Genomic DNA, 17,509 nt, shown 5'->3' with positions numbered 1-17,509 from the left:
ACACACACACACGCACACAAACACATATATATTGACCATCCATCTTTATTATTTTACAGACAGAGAATGACACATTGCACAAAACATTATAAAAAAGCATACGAATCAAAACGACTATCAAAACAACAAAACAAAAAGATTATTACACAATACTTCTGTGGTACTTCTCTTGTCATGACTCCATCATGCAACAACAAACCAGATACAGTCTCTAGGCAGTCCGTGCCTTTCATCTCCCTGTACCATCAGTGAAACAATAGACAGATCCTACAAAATGGAGAATTTGGTCTCCATATTTGTGCAGTACCCCTGTATAGTCTAATACAAAGTGCTAGCCCTATTTGAAGAATAAGGTGTGTCTATAAGTACTTACTTCTGAAAATAGTCTGAACAGAATGTAGAAAAACTGCATATCAAATATAGGATCATGCAAATAAACATTTTCTATAAGCACCATCATCTGTCCAGACATATTGTGCAAATTCATATTTTCAAATGTATTCCACAACACTGTAATTGCTATTGACTATTTCTCATTCTATTGCGGTATCATGTAGTCTCTAGATTGCAGACAGCAGTAAATATAGACAGCATTCATTCTTCAGGTGATGCAATACTGCTCAGGTGAAGCTACATTTATATAGGAGAATATCTTCCAGTACAACACTGCCTGTCTCTATGTAGTGTGGACATACCGGATGTCTGAGTTTCTAACAACAAACAACGAGGTGGAGAGATCCAAGTAAATCTGCATCATCATAACATAGAAACTGATAATATCACACAGTAATATAATACAAAATCCTGTTGCCTATGTTCAGCCTGTGTAGATGGTCCCACGGTGTGTTAGAGGGTGTCTTTAGTTTCTAGGCTAGGGTGCAGGATAGGCTGGTTGGATAGGGATGGGGGAATCAGTCTGCTGAGAGCTTAGCCAACGTCTATGCGTCTCACTGTTGCTTAGTGACAACCCAGCCAGTCCTTTGTAATCTCGCCCAGTTTGACGATCTTCAGGCTACTGTCATCCATTTTGAAGTAGTGGGCACCTTTGAAGAAGTAGGTGTAATCTGGAAAACAAACATTATGATGAGAGACAAGGTACATCAAAATCATCACATTCAGTGCATCAAATATACATCTAATTTCACCTTGAGCAAGCCACGAGGCCTTACACACTAGAATGGAAAATTTGAGCTAGTGTAAAATATGTCCCCTAGAAGCTTATAACTTAGTAACACACTATCATCTCAGCCAGAGGAAGAGGACATGATGATGTCACTCGTCTCCTCAGTAAAAACACCCAATCAGGAATCAGCAGGGGAGGAGCTCAGGCTAATTAGAATGAAGACAGAGGTACCTCTGTGAAGCAGCACAGGCTGGCTCTATCAAACACTGTTTCTTAGTCGGGAAGCGCGGTGTGTGATGTATAGTATAAGTGTGTCAGAAGCAAGGGTATAAAAAAACCCTGGTTAACTGCCATAGACTTAAGATTTACCTCCTGTGTTATACTACTCTCGCTGCTTGCTCTCTACTTCCTCCTCTCTCTACTCTCTCCTCCTGCCTCTGCTCTCTCCTTGCTCTCTCTCTCCTCCTACCTCTACTCTCTCTCCTTGCTTTCTCGTTTTCCTCTTGCCTCTACTCAGTCCTTCCTCTCTCTCGCCTTCTGCCTCTCTCTCTCCTTGCTCTCTCTCTCCTCCCGCCTCTACTCTCTCTCCTTGCTTTCTCTCTCTCCTCCCGCCTCTACTTTCTCTCCTTGCTCTCTCTCACATCCTACCTCTAATCTCTCTCCTCCTGCCTCTACCCTCTCTTGCCCTCTACTCTCTCTCCTTGCTCTTTCCTCCTGCCTCTACTCTCTCTACTACTCCCTCTACTCTCTCTCCTCCTGCCTCTACTCTCTCTCCTCCAGCGTCTGCTCCCTCTCCTTGCTCTCTCTCCTCCTGCCTATCGGGCATGCAATGATGGGGGGGGGGGGATAAAACAGTTTTGGTTGTTTTAAGTAACGTCTTTGTTGTTGTAATATCTAAACAGACGTGGCAGTTTCACCACTAAGGATTCCAGCTTTAAGGCCAGGTGCCAGTTCATAATAAGAGGACTGGCGTGGGCGTCAGGTTGGGTTCTAACTGCCAGGAATGTAAGCCTGCAGCCAGTGGTGTGTCAGTGCAGCTCAGACTGAAGCAGGAAGCAGTGCTCCCTCCATGTTCACACAGGCCCCAGCTACCTCTCTCTCTTCCAGTTGACATCTCTTTCTCTCTCTATTTCTCTCTTCAGTAGATATCCCAATGGGCACACACTGGTTGAAGCAACATTGTTTCCACATGAGTTCAATGAAATTACATTGAACCAAAGTGGAATAGACGTATGTGTCCAGTGGGTATCTCTCTCTATATCCCTACCCCTCTTCCTCATCCCTCTCTTCCCCTCTCTCCCCACCCCCCCCTCTCTCTCTGTCTCCGTCTCTACCTCTACCCCCTCCCTCTCTCTCTCTCTCTCTCTCTCTCTCACTCCCTCTCTACCTCTATCCCCCTGCTCTGTGTGTGTGGTGGTGTCACTCTAAGTGATGTTCAATAAAGTATCTATTATACAGTATTGTATTCTAGTATGCTTACCGATGCCATTCAGACTAAAGGCAGAGTCAATGCCGTCTGGGATTCCGTTCCAGGAGTCAGCGATGAGCTTGGGGAAGCCAGGATCCATCTTTTTCTTGGCTTCATTGTACCTGGAGGGGCATGATAACACACAGAGGCCATGATATCAATGTTTAGTCATGAGTACATGATACTATGTTAGTCTGTTAGGTACGAGAAAATTGAGCCGTTTTGGTTGACAAATCACAGCAGTCATGCAAGAGTTAAGTACATACAGCAACAGTATCTTACATTATCCCTGTATTAGGTAAGAGCAGAGTGAGCTGTTTTAACAGTCCATTGGAAGCTAAGGTCTCTCATTAAAAGCAGACATGGCTCAGCACAGCAGCACACCAACACATCAACACACAGTGACGTCTATAGAATTAGATTTTAAAGTAATTCTAATTCTATAGCGATGTCATCGTTACAATCCTGAGTGGATCAGACACAGGCTTTGGTAGGGGTTGTGTTGTGGTGACTCACCTCCAGAACTGGTCTCCAGCGAACAGGTAGGTCTTCTGGCTCTTTCCAAAGGAGAAGGCTGCATCAATGCCTTTCAGGTCTGTGGGCAGGCCTATAGAGGAGATCCTCTTGGGGTAGCCTTTCTCTATCTGGTCTGCATTGAAGATCCACATCTCATTGCCTATATGAGAGAGAGGAGGGGAGAGATGGCAAATGAGCACAGGTCAAGATGCTCACAGGGAAGGGTTTGTGAGGATAGAGTTTCTTTAAACTCTTACCTTATAATTAGCCACAGAGACAATGATCATAGGAGTTAGAAAGACAGCACAAACAGATCTGGGGCCAGGCTAACATTTGATCATATCTTGTGGTTAGGGAGGACTGGATAAATGATTGAGGAAATGTGACTCATAGCTTTACAATTGAAGGGCTGGATGGAAAATAAATGTTTCTGTTCTACAAGGCCAAACATTCATCTTCTTAAATAGAGACACTATGTTTTGGAAGGGCTCTGATTTCATGGAGCTTTTCTAAAGGAGAATGGCATGCTTCTACAATGCATGGCATGTATTATAAACCACTAATAACTACTTACAGTACTAATGTCCAAAATGTCCAAACCACATACTAGCAGTTTACTTGACTGAAATACTAAAAGACACACTTATGATTCTCCTAACGGTGAACTTCTTAGAAATAGGATGTTATTGACTGGAAATTGTCACAGCTGTTTAACGGTGATAGAGAGAGGAAACAGACATGAAAATGTCATTGTGTGTTTTTCTGATCAAGTCAATAAGCACAACAATGAAATGCATATATGCAAGCGTGCAATCCTGGATTGTTCTCCTGGGTATCAACAGTGAATGACAACTAATCTACATACTCTCCCATTCATACATACCAAAATAACTGTATGTATGTATTAGGGTTGAATGGTGGGAAACCGGTTACTGAGATTTACCACTCCCTTTTCCCAGGATAAATACAGTAACTGAGAAACCGGTTACTGAGATTTACCACTCCCTTTTCCCAGGATAAATACAGTAACTGAGAAACCGGTTACTGAGATTTACCACTCCCTTTTCCCAGGATAAATACAGTAACTGAGAAACCGGTTACTGAGATTTACCACTCCCCTTTCCCAGGATAAATACAGTAACTGAGAAACCGGTTACTGAGATTTACCACTCCCCTTTCCCAGGATAAATACAGTAACTGAGAAACCGGTTACTGAGATTTACCACTCCCCTTTCCCAGGATAAATACAGTAACTGAGAAACCGGTTACTGAGATTTACCACTCCACTTTCCCAGGATAAATACAGTAACTGAGAAACCGGTTACTGAGATTTACCTCTCCCCTTTCCCAGGATAAATAGAGTAACTGTGAGAAACCGGTAAATTATAATAAATGATTTATATGAACAGCATGGCGTGAATTATTTGCAATTTCTAAATCTTACATTTCTACGGGCTCTGCATGATGAATCAATGCTCAGGGTGGGGACAGAGAGCCCATCTCAGGGTGGGGACAGACAGCCCATCTCAGGGTGGGGACAGACAGCCCATCTCAGGGTGGGGACAGACAGCCCATCTCAGGGTGGGGACAGAGAGCCCATCTCAGGGTAGGGACAGAGAGCCCATCTCAGGGTGGGGACAGACAGCCCAACTCAGGGTGGGGACAGACAGCCCATCTCAGGGTGGGGACAGACAGCCCATCTCAGGGTGGGGACAGACAGCCCATCTCAGGGTGGGGACAGACAGCCCATCTCAGGGTGGGGACAGACAGCCCATCTCAGGGTGGGGACAGACAGCCCATCTCAGAGTGGGGACACAGCCCATCTCAGGGTGGGGACAGACAGCCCATCTCAGGGTGGGGACAGACAGCCCATCTCAGGGTGGGGACAGACAGCCCATCTCAGGGTGGGGACAGACAGCCCATCTCAGGGTGGGGACACAGACCATCTCAGAGTGGGGACAGACAGCCCATCTCAGGGTGGGGACACAGACCATCTCAGAGTGGGGACAGACAGCCCATCTCAGGGTGGGGACAGACAACCCATCTCAGGGTGGGGACAGACAGCCCATCTCAGGGTGGGGACAGACAGCCCATCTCAGAGTGGGGACACAGCCCATCTCAGGGTGGGGACAGACAGCCCATCTCAGGGTGGGGACAGACAGCCCATCTCAGGGTGGGGACAGACAGCCCATCTCAGGGTGGGAACAGACAGCCCATCTCAGGGTGGGAACAGACAGCCCATCTCAGGGTGGGGACAAACAGCCCATCTCAGGGTGGGGACAGACAGCCCATCTCAGGGTGGGGACAGACAGCCCATCTCAGGGTGGGGACAGACAGCCCATCTCAGGGTGGGGACAGACAGCCCATCTCAGGGTGGGGACAGACAGCCCATCTCAGGGTGGGGACAGACAGCCCATCTCAGGGTGGAGCGTAGTTCACTGTGCATATAGACCTATCATCTCATCATGGTAACTTTTCTTCTTGTGACAGGTGGGCCTACATTTGCTACAGCATAGTCTATGCTCAGTAATAGAAAGACTGAATGCACCATCTCCATCTGGCTTCCAGGGGTCGCCTTGTTTTTTAACTGTAAAGATAGAACATGTTTTGTATTGCAGCTGCAGAGTTTTAAAACAGCCTGTCACTCGAATATCGTTGCTTTAAATCAGTGCCCGCGCAGTCTTTCTCTCTCTCCATCAACTCCATTCAAAATAGATCATCCTGTTCTAGATTGACATACAGCCCTATATATAGATGTCCTCACCTACCGCTATCAGGTAATACATTCAATAAGGTATTAACCTTATATTTAGCCAATTAATGATGGGTTATGCATAATAAGCTTATAACTTATAGCCTCTGTGTCACGCCCTGACCATAGTTTACTTTGTATTTTCTATGTTTTGATTGGTCAGGGTGTGATCTGAGTGGGCATTCTATGTTACATGTCTAGTTTGTCTAGTTCTATGTTCGGCCTGATATGGTTCTCAATCAGAGGCAGGTGTTCTTCATTGTCTCTGATTGGGAACCATATTTAGGTAGCCTGGGGTTCACTGTGTGTTTGTGGGTGATTGTTCCTGTCTATGTGTTTTCACCAGATAGGCTGTTTAGGTTTTCGTTACGTTTATTGTTTTTGTAGTGTTTGTGTTTAGTGTGTTAACTCATTAAACATGAATCGCAATCTACACGCTGCATTTTGGTCCGACTCTCCTTCTCACGAAGAAAACCGTTACAGAATCACCCACCACAAAAGGACCAAGCAGCGTGTCAACAGGCAGCAGCAGCAGCGTAAAGAGGAATGGACATGGGAGGACGTTTTGGATGGCAAGGGCTGTTACACTTGGGAGGAGATACTGGCTGGAAGAGATCGCCTCCCATGGGAACAGGTGGAGGCACTTAGGAGAGCAGAGGCAGCCGGAGAGAGGAGCCGGCGATATGAGGGAACACGGCTGGCAAGGAAGCCCGAGAGGCAGCCCCAAAAATTTCTTGGGGGGGGGCTAACAGGGAGTATGGCTATGCCAGGTAGGAGACCTGGGCAGACTCCCTGTGCTTACCGGGGGGCTAGAGAGACCGGACAGGCACCGTGTTATGCAGTGGTGCGCACGGTGTCTCCAGTGCGGGTGCATAGCCCGGTGCGGTATATTCCAGCTCCGCGTGTCTGCCGGGCTAGATTGAGCGTCGAGCCTAATGCCATGAAGCCGGCTCTACGCAGCTGGTCCCCAGTGCGTCTCCTTGGGCCGGTTTACATGGCACCAGCCTTGCGCTCGGTGTCTCCGGTTCGCCTGCATAGTCCAGTGCGGGCTATTCCACCTCGCCGCACTGGCAGGGCGACCGTGAGCATTCAACCAGGGAAGGTTGGGCAGGCTCGGTGCTCAAGAGCTCCAGTGCGCCTGCACGGTCCGGTTTTTCCAGTACCACCTCCACACCCCAGCCCTCCGGTAGCAGCTCCCCGCACCAGGCTTCCTGTGCGTGTCCTCGGCCCAGTACCACCAGTGCCAGCACCACGCATCAGGCCTACAGTGCGCCTCGCCTGTCCAGCGCTGCCAGAGCCTCCCTTCTCTTCAGCGCTGTCGGAGTCTCCCGCCTGTTTAGCGCTGTTAGAGCCTGCCTTCTCTACAGCGCTGCCGGAGTCTCCCGCCTGTTCAGAACTGCCAGTTAGCTTAGAGCTGCCAGTTAGCAAGGAGCTGCCAGTCTGCAAGGAGCTGCCAGTCTGCATGGAGCTGCCAGTCTGCATGGAGCTGCCAGTCTGCAAGGAGCCGCCAGAGCTGCCAGTCTGCAGGATGCCGCCAAAGCTGCCAGTCTGCAAGGAGCCGCCAGAGCTGCCAGTCTGCAAGGAGCCGCCAGAGCTGCCAGTCAGCATGGAGCAGCCAGGGCCGCCAGTCAGCATGGAGCAGCCAGGGCCGCCAGTCAGCATGGAGCAGCCAGGGCCGCCAGTCAGCATGGAGCAGCCAGGGCCGCCAGTCAGCATGGAGCAGCCAGGGCCGCCAGTCAGCATGGAGCAGCCAGTCAGCATGGAGCAGCCAGTCAGCATGGAGCAGCCAGTCAGCATGGAGCAGCCAGAGCAGCCAGTCAGCATGGAGCAGCCAGAGCTGCCAGTCAGCATGGAGCAGCCAGTCAGCATGGAGCAGCCAGAGTTGCCAGTCAGCATGGAGCAGCCAGTCAGCATGGAGCAGCCAGAGCTACCAGTCATCATGGAGCAGCCAGAGCAGTCTGCCAGCATGGAGCAGCCAGAGCTGTCAGTCAGCATGGAGCAGCCAGAGCAGCCAGTCTGTGTCGACCAGTCTCTTCCAGATCTGCCAGTCGTCCAGACTCTTCCAGATCTGCCAGTCGACCAGACTCTTCCAGATCTGCCAGTCGACCAGACTCTTCCAGATCTGCCAGTCGACCAGACTCTTCCAGATCTGCCAGTCGACCAGACTCTTCCAGATCTGCCAGTTGACCAGACTCTTCCAGATCTGCCCGTCGTCCAGACTCTTCCAGATCTGCCCGTCGTCCAGACTCTTCCAGATCTGCCAGCCGTCCAGACTCTTCCAGATCTGCCAGCCGTCCAGACTCTTCCAGATCTGCCAGTCGTCCAGACTCTTCCAGATCTGCCAGTCGTCCAGACTCTTCCAGATCTGCCAGTCGTCCAGACTCTTCCAGATCTGCCAGTCGTCCAGACTCTTCCAGATCTGCCAGTCGTCCAGACTCTTCCAGATCTGCCAGTCGTCCAGACTCTTCCAGATCTGCCAGTCGTCCAGACTCTTCCAGATCTGCCAGTCGACCAGACTCTTCCAGATCTGCCAGTCGACCAGACTCTTCCAGATCTGCCAGTCGACCAGACTCTTCCAGATCTGCCAGTCGGCCAGATTCTCCCAGATCTGCCAGTCGTCCAGATTCTCCTGGATCCGCCAGTCAGCCAGGATCTTCCAGAACCGCCAGCCAGCCAGGATCTGCCGGATCCAACCACCTGCCTGAGCTTCTTCTCAGTGCTGAGCTTCTTCTCAGTGCTGAGCTTCCTCTCAGGGCTGAGCTACCCATCTGTCCCGAGTTACCTCTGTCCCGAGCTGTCCCTCTGTCCCATGTTATCATTGTGGTGGGTAACCTATTTAGGGACGTTTAGGAGGGGGATTAAAACTGTCATGGAGTGGGGTCCACGTCCAGCGCCAGAGCCGCCACCGCGGACAGATGCCCACCCAGACCCTCCCCTATAGGTTCAGGTTTTGCGGCCGGAGTCCGCACCTTGGGGGGGGGGTACTGTCACGCCCTGACCATAGTTTACTTTGTATTTTCTATGTTTTGATTGGTCAGGGTGTGATCTGAGTGGGCATTCTATGTTACATGTCTAGTTTGTCTAGTTCTATGTTCGGCCTGATATGGTTCTCAATCAGAGGCAGGTGTTCTTCATTGTCTCTGATTGGGAACCATATTTAGGTAGCCTGGGGTTCACTGTGTGTTTGTGGGTGATTGTTCCTGTCTATGTGTTTTCACCAGATAGGCTGTTTAGGTTTTCGTTACGTTTATTGTTTTTGTAGTGTTTGTGTTTAGTGTGTTAACTCATTAAACATGAATCGCAATCTACACGCTGCATTTTGGTCCGACTCTCCTTCTCACGAAGAAAACCGTTACACTCTGTCTCTTGTGCAATACCCAAGCACCTCTGCTCCCCTGGCCTCCTTAAAAAACGCCCCTTAGCTCTTGGAGTCCCATGCAGGAAAAGCCAGACTAGAATAGCTTGCTGGACAATAGACAAATTATACCAGTAGACTATATCGAAAAGGGACGCAAGCTCTTTTTTAGCTGAATGTTAAATAAAGCAGCCAATAGAACTCACAGGTAGTTTGAAAGAAGAGTGAACTCACAATGGTGGTAGGTTATAACAGTTATTTATTCAGACCCATAACCATTCAATCTTCATGAAGAGAAGTGAAAGCCTTCTGCATCTAATCCTGGTTCTATATTACTCAAGGATGTCATTAGAGTGATTAAGATAAGGACATCAAAACTTATTTAATTTAACTGTTGAAAGCGAGGAAGAAATGAAGCGTCAGCCTACTAATTGTACAAATTCCAAAATTAAAATCACATTTCTAGGCTAATACTTATAACCTTGTAGGCCACATGTGCTGCTTCAGAATTGCATGTTCTATTCTGCTTTATCATGGTTTGAATGATGTGTGTAATTCCAGCCCAAATAGAGTATAATACAATACAGTACAGTAATACTGTTCACACTCAAAAAGACTACGGGAGATAGTTTCATTTATCCACCAAAAAGAGCATATTGCTAGCTACAACTATTTGGGTGTTTTGGGTTCATTAAATGTGGTTAATGTAGGGCTCATTAAATGTATTTAATATATGGCTCGTCAGGCTCAGGTAGCATCATGTTTTAATCTTCATGCTGATCAAAGCTCTAATCAAATCCAGACATATTTATATTCTTTATTGTCACGTTCGTTATAAGGATCGGACCAAGGCGCATCGTGGCATGCGTACATTCTTATTTATTTAAAGAATGAACACTGAACAAACTAACAAAATAACAAAACGAAAAACGTGAATCTATACAAACGAGTGCTGACAGGCACCTACACATAGACAAGATCCCACAAAGACCAAAGGGAAATGGCTACCTAAATATGATCCCCAATCAGAGACAATGATAAACAGCTGTCTCTGATTGGGAACCATATCAGGCCAACATAGAATTACAAAAACCCCTAGACCTACAAAACCCTAGACATACAAAAACCCTAGACAATACAAAAACCCTAGACAATACAAAACTAGCGTACCCACCCTAGTCATACCCTGACCTAACCAAAATATAAAGAAAACAGAGATATCTCAGGTCAGGGCATGACAATACCCCCCTCCCCCCCCCCCCCAAAGGTGCGGACTCCCGGCCGCAAACCTGAACCTATACGGGAGGGTCCGGGTGGGCATCTACCCTTGGTGGCGGTTCCGTTTCTGGACGTAGCCACCCCTCTTTACGCTGATCCCTCTGCCTTTGTAGATCCGGACTGTGGATCATCGCCGGAGGCCCTGGACTGCGGATCATTGCCGGAAACTGGGAACTGTCTGGACTGGGAACTGTCTCCGGAAGCTCTGGACTGGGAACTGTCTCCGGAGTCCCCAGACTGGGAACTGTCTCCGGAAGCTCTGGACTGGGAACTGTTGCCGGAAGCTCTGGACTGGGAACTGTCGCCGGAAGCTCTGGACTGTGGGGCCGCACTGGAGACCTGATGTGTGGTGCCGGCACTGGTGGTACCGGGATGAAGACATGCATCTCAGGGCGAGTGCGGGGAGCAGGCACAGGACGTACTGGACTGTGGAGGCCTGGTGCGTGGGACCGGTACAGGTGGCACCGGGCTGAAGACACGCACCTCAGGGCAAGTACGAGGAGCAGGCACAGGACGTACTGGGCTCTGGAGGCGCACTGGAGGTCTGGTGCGTGGTGCCGGCACTGGTGGTACCGCACTGGTGACACGCACCTCAGGGCGAGTGCGGGGAGCAGGCACAGGACACACTGGACTGTGGAGGCGCACTGGAGATCTGGAGCGTAGAGCTGGCACAATGCGTCCTGGCTGGATGCTCACTTGAGCCCGGCAAGTGCGGGGTGCTGGCACAGGACGCACTGGGCTGTGTAGACGCACCGGAGACACAGTGCGCAGAACCGGCGCAGGATATCCTGGTCCAAGGAGGTGTACTGGAGACCAGGAGCGCTGAGCCGGCACCATCCGTCCTGGATGGCACCATCCGCCCGGCAAATGCGAGGAGCTGGAATAGAGCGCACCGGGCTATGAATGCGAACTGGAGACACCGTGCGCATCACTGCGTAACACGGTGTCTGCCCAGTCACACGCTCCCCACGGTAAGCACGAGGAGTTGGCTCAGGTCTAACCCCTGACTCTGCCAATCTCCCCGTGTGCCTCCCCGTGTGCCTCCCCCCAAATGTTTTGGAGCTGCCTCTCGGGCTTCCATGCTAGCCGTGTCCCCTCGTATCATCGCCGTTCCTCCTGCGCTATCTCCACCATCTTCCATGGCAGGGTCTTGTCCCCTGCCATTACCTCCTCCCAGGTCCAGGATGTCCTCCACACATCTTTCTCCCGGGCCCAGGATGTCCACTCCTCTTGAACATGCTGCTTGGTCTTTTTGTGGTGGGATCTTCTGTCACGTTCGTTATAAGGATCGGACCAAGGTGCAGCGTGGTATGCATACATTCCTATTTATTTAAAGAATGAACACTGAACAAAGGAACAAAATAACAAAACAAAACGTGAAGCTATACAAACGAGTGCTGACAGGCACCTACACATAGACAAGATCCCACAAAGACCAAAGGGAAATGGCTACCTAAATATGATCCCCAATCAGAGACAACGATAAACAGCTGTCTCTGATTGGGAACCATATCAGGCCAACATAGAATTACAAAAACCCCTAGACCTACAAAACCCTAGACATACAAAACCCCTAGACAATACATGTATGTATGTATGTATGTATGTATGTATGTATGCATGCATGTACAGTGCATTCGGAAAGTATTCAGACCCCTTGACTTTTTATACATTTTGTTATGTTACAGCCTTATTCTAAAATGGATTACATTGTGTTTTTTCCTCAACAATCTACACACAATACCCCATAATGACAAAGCAAAAACGAGACATTAAGAGACTTGTCCTGAAGCCACTCCCGCGTTGTCTTGGCTGTGTGCTAAGGGTCGTTGACCTGTTTGAAGGGGTACCTTCGCCCCAGTCTGAGGTCCTGAGCACTCTGGGGCAGGTTTTCATCAAGGATCTCTCTGTACATTGCTCCTTTCATCTTTGACTCGATCCTGACAAGTCTCCCAGTCCCTGCTGCTGAAAAACATCCTCACAGCATTATGCTGCCACCACCATGCTTCACCTTAGGAATGGTGCCAGGTTTCCTCCAGACGTGACGCTTGGCATTCAGGCCAAAGAGTTCAATCTTGGTTACATCAGACCAGAGAATCTTGTTTCTCATGATCTGAGAGTCGTTAGGTGCCTTTTGGCATACTCCAAGTGGGCTGTCATGTGGCTTTTACTGAGGAGTGACTTCCGTCTGGCAACTCTACCATAAAGGCCTGATTGGTGGAGTGGTGCAGAGATGGTTGTCCTTCTGGAAGGTTCTCCCCATCTCCACAGAGGAACTCTAAAAGCTAAGGTCACCTCCCTGACCAAGGCCGTTCTCCCCCTATTGCTCAGTTTGGCTAGGCGGCCAGCTCTAGGAAGAGGCTTGGTGGTTCCAAACTTCTTCCATTTAAGAATGATGGAGGCCACTGTGTTCTTGGGGACCTTCACTGATGCAGAATTTTGTTGGTACCATTCACCAGATCTGTACCTTGACACAATCCTGTCTTGGAGCTATGGACAATTCCTTCGACATCATGGCTTGGTTTTTGCTCTGACATACACTGTCCACTGTGGGACCTTATATAGACAGGTTTGTGCCTTTCCAAATCATGCCGAAACATTGGTGATTTACCCAATAAATGACTGGGAGTTTATATATGGAGTGTGTGACTCTCTTTATTTTTATAGTTTATTCGCCGTTAGTCAGCACCAGCATATTTTTCCTGGATGTTTTTCAATCAATTGAATTTACCACAGGTGGACTTCAATCAAGTTGTAGAAACATCTCAAAGATGATCAATAAAAACAGGATGCACCTGAGCTTAGAGTATCATAGAAAGGGTCTGAATACTTATGTAAATAAGGTATTTCTGTTTTTTATTTTTAATACATTTCCCCAAAAAATCTAAAAACCTGTTTTTGCTTTGTCATTATTGTGATATTGTGTGTTTAAAAAAAAGAAGCAATTTTGGAATAAAGTTGTAACATTACAAAATGTGGAAAAAGTCAAGGGGTCTGAATACTTTCCCAAAGCACTGTATCTCAACGTTGGATGACACAACTCAGTCTCCCATACATACATTACCTGCAAAGAACACAGTCTTCTCCTCCAGTGGGTTCTCATAGGCAGCGTCGATAGTGACCGGGAGCTCAGGCCAGTAGGTGGCTACCAGCATGGGACCTGAAGGCTTGCCCCGGAAGTTGGTTGACCTGAATATGAACCTGATAGAGAGAGCAGAGAGAGGAGTTACCTACTGGTTCAAATCATGTAAGAGGGTGCAGAGAGGAGAGGACAGGAGACGAGAGAGGGGAGAAAAGGGGGGGGCAGTTGAAGGGAGAGTAGAGGACAGTGGGGAAGAGAGGAGAGGGGGGAAGGGGAGAGGAGAGATGGGAGAGAAACAGCGAGAAAGGGGTGAAGGAAAGAGGAAAGGAGAGAGCGGCGAGTAGGAAAGAGGGAAAGAGAGAGAGGGGAGAGGAGGGAAGAGGGAAAGAAAGGGGAGAGGAGGGAAAGAGAGAGGGGAGAGGAGGGAAAGAGAGAGGGGAGAGGAGGGAAATAGAGAGGGGAGAGGAGGGAAAGAGAGAGGGGAGAGGAGGGAAAGAGAGAGGAGAGAGGGGAGAGGGGAAAGAGAGTGGAGAGAAGAGGGAAGAGGGAAAGAGAGAGGGGAGAGGAGGGAAGAGGGAAAGAGAGAGGGGAGAGGGGAAAGAGAAAGAGAGAGGGGAGAGGGGAAAGAGAGAGGGGAGAGGAGGGTGCAGAGAGGAGAGGACAGGAGACGAGAGAGGGGAGAAAAGGGGGGGGCAGTTGAAGGGAGAGTAGAGGACAGTGGGGAAGAGAGGAGAGGGGGGAAGGGGAGAGGAGAGATGGGAGAGAAACAGCGAGAAAGGGGTGAAGGAAAGAGGGAAGGAGAGAGCGGCGAGTAGGAAAGAGGGAAAGAGAGAGAGGGGAGAGGAGGGAAGAGGGAAAGAGAGGGGAGAGGAGGGAAAGAGAGAGGGGAGAGGAGGGAAAGAGAGAGGGGAGAGGAGGGAAAGAGAGAGGGGAGAGGGGAAAGAGAGAGGAGAGGAGGAAAGAGGGAAGAGAGAGGGGAGAGGGGAAAGAGAGAGGAGAGAAGAGGGAAAGAGAGGGGAGGGAAGAGGGAAAGGGAGAGGGGAAAGAGAGAGGAGAGGAGGGAAAGGGGAAAGAGAGAGGGGAGAGGAGGGAAGAGGGGAAGAGAGAGGGGAGAGGAGGGAAGAGGGGAAGAGAGAGGGGAGAGGAGGGAAGAGGGGAAGAGAGGAGGGAAGAGGGGAAGAGAGAGGAGGGAAGAGGGAAAGAGAGAGGAGAGGAGAGAAGGGGGAAAGAGAGAGGGGAGAGGGGAAAGATGGAAAGAGAGAGGGGAAAGTGAAGGACAGTAAGAGATGTGAGATGGGAAAGTAAGGGGGAAAGAGAGAGAGGGAGAGTTTCAGCAGCCCAGGCAGCGAAGCCACAATAGCCTGATTCATTCAGCATCTGGTTCTCGTTAGGACCAGGGTTTATAGAAGCCAGGGGAACAAGACCCATCTTGCAGAGATTTCCAACAGGCAGCTGCATGAGCAAAAACAGCAGCAGCTCCCCAAGTCTTTTCCATTGACCTATTTTTCAAAGAGACAGATATTTCTCAGATAGATAAAGCCTGTTAATGGTTATAAAGTGCTATGCAGATATGGACAAAGTAGTCATATGATGATCTGCTATAGCAATCTATTCAAGATTGAATTAGTCCCACAAAACAAGCCAACCTGACCCTAAATCAGACAGGAAGACAATCCATGTCCACCTCTGATTGTGAGATAACAGGAAATTGTATATCTGGGTCAGAGATTTCATAATTTCTCTCATTCTTGTCACATTCTGGATGCATATGTAATACACTTCCTGCATAAGATGCAGCCAGAGAGGTTAGAGAAACCTAGCTAGCAGGGCTTTCTTTGTTCAGTGTCTCGATCCCATACAGGTCCACCTCATCACCGGCCAAACCTGCCATAATTGGGAGTTCCGCAGGGCGGTGCACAATTGCCCCAGCGTCGTCTGGGTTTGGCCGGTGTAGGCCGTCATTGTAAATAAACATTTGTTCTTAACTGATTTGCCTAGTTAAATAAAGGTTTAATATATATATATTTTAAATCACTAGGCCAGTGACAGTGAACAGTGGGTTCAGTTCAGTGGATTATTCTGCAGACTTCCCACCCAGCCCTGTGCTGAGCCATTGACTGTAAATAAGGTGCTGAGCACACAGTGAAGTTAAACCACCAGCATGTCTTACTCATCCTTCATGTCCAGATCTGCTTTCCATCAACATGCTGAGACAGGAGAGATTAGAGAGAGGATTCTACCTACACCAGAGAGATTAAAGAGAGGACACCAGAGAGATTAGAGAGAGGATTCTAAATACACCAGAGAGATTAGAGAGAGGATTCTAAATACACCAGAGAGATTAGAGAAAGGATTCTACCTACACCAGAGAGATTAGAGAGAGGATTCTACCTACACCAGAGGGATTAGAGAGAGGATTCTACCTACACCAGAGAGATTAGAGAGGATTCTACCTACACCACAGAGAGAGGATTCTACCTACACCAGAGAGATTAGAGAGAGGATTCTACCTACACCAGAGAGATTAGAGAGGATTCTACCTACACCACAGAGAGAGGATTCTACCTACACCAGAGAGAGAGGATTCTAAATACACCAGAGAGATTAGAGAGAGGATTCTAAATACACCAGAGAGATTAGAGAGAGGATTCTAAATACACCAGAGAGATTAGAGAAAGGATTCTACCTACACCAGAGAGATTAGAGAGAGGATTCTACCTACACCAGAGGGATTAGAGAGAGGATTCTACCTACACCAGAGAGATTAGAGAGGATTCTACCTACACCACAGAGAGAGGATTCTACCTACACCAGAGAGATTAGAGAGAGGATTCTACCTACACCAGAGAGATTAGAGAGGATTCTACCTACACCACAGAGAGAGGATTCTACCTACACCAGAGAGATTAGAAAGAGGGTTCTACCTACACCAGAGAGATTAGAGAGAGGATTCTACCCACACCAAAGAGATTAGAGAGAGGATTCTACCCACACCAGAGAGATTAGAGAGAGGATTCTACCTACACCAGAGAGATTAGAGAGGATTCTACCTACACCAGAGAGATTAGAGAGGATTATACCTACACCAGAGAGATTAGAGAGGATTCTATCTACACCAGAGAGATTAGAGAGAGGATTCTACCCACACCAGAGAGATTAGAGAGAGGATTCTACCCACACCAAATAGATTAGAGAGAGGATTCTACCCACACCAGAGAGATTAGAGAGAGGATTCTACCTACACCAGAGAGATTAGAGAGGATTCTACCTACACCAGAGAGATTAGAGAGGATTCTATCTACACCAGAGAGATTAGAGAGAGGATTCTACCCACACCAAAGAGATTAGAGAGAGGATTCTACCTACACCAGAGGGATCTGCTCTCAAAAAAGTGTTAGCTGGGTGACAACACTTTTAAACTGATGCACACTGTGTCCAGTCTAGTAGCCCTCCAGACTCCAGACATTACATTGACCCACTAGACTGGTGACTGCCCTCCAGACATTACATTGGCCCACTAGACTGGTGACTGCCCTCCAGACATTACATTGGCCCACTAGACTGGTGACTGCCCTCCAGACATTACATTGATCCACTAGACTGGTGACTGCCCTCCAGACTCCAGACATTACATTGACCACTAGACTGGTGACTGCCCTCCAGACTCCAGACATTACATTGGCCAAATAGACTGGTGACTGCCCTCCAGACATTACATTGGTCCACTAGACTGGTGACTGCCCTCCAGACATTACATTGGCCCACTAGACTGGTGACTGCCCTCTTGACATTACATTGACCCACTAGACTGGTGACTGCCCTCCAGACTCCAGACATTACATTGACCCACTAGACTGGTGACTGCCCTCCAGACTCCAGACATTACATTGACCCACTAGACTGGTGACTGCCCTCCAGACATTACATTGGCCCAC

At 48.7% G+C, this 17,509-nt stretch overlaps 1 protein-coding gene across 1 annotated transcript in view; it reads right to left on the bottom strand.

The window, feature by feature from the left end:
* Nucleotides 1-28: 28 nt before the first annotated feature.
* Nucleotides 29-17,509, bottom strand: part of LOC110526614 (72 kDa type IV collagenase) — a 33,418-nt gene continuing 15,937 nt past the window's right edge. The window contains exons 10-13 of the mRNA XM_021607728.2: nt 13,557-13,693; nt 3,108-3,267; nt 2,604-2,713; nt 29-1,064 (exon numbers count right to left, since the gene is read on the bottom strand). Of these exons, the coding sequence (XP_021463403.2) occupies nt 958-1,064; nt 2,604-2,713; nt 3,108-3,267; nt 13,557-13,693 (514 nt within the window). The 3' untranslated portion in view covers nt 29-957. The remainder of the gene's footprint in view (nt 1,065-2,603; nt 2,714-3,107; nt 3,268-13,556; nt 13,694-17,509) is intronic.

This window comes from Oncorhynchus mykiss, chromosome 6 (genome assembly GCF_013265735.2).
Source record: "Oncorhynchus mykiss isolate Arlee chromosome 6, USDA_OmykA_1.1, whole genome shotgun sequence".
NCBI lineage: Eukaryota > Metazoa > Chordata > Actinopteri > Salmoniformes > Salmonidae > Oncorhynchus > Oncorhynchus mykiss.
Note: the sequence above shows the minus strand (reverse complement) of the source record. Positions and strands in the feature narration are given on the sequence as shown.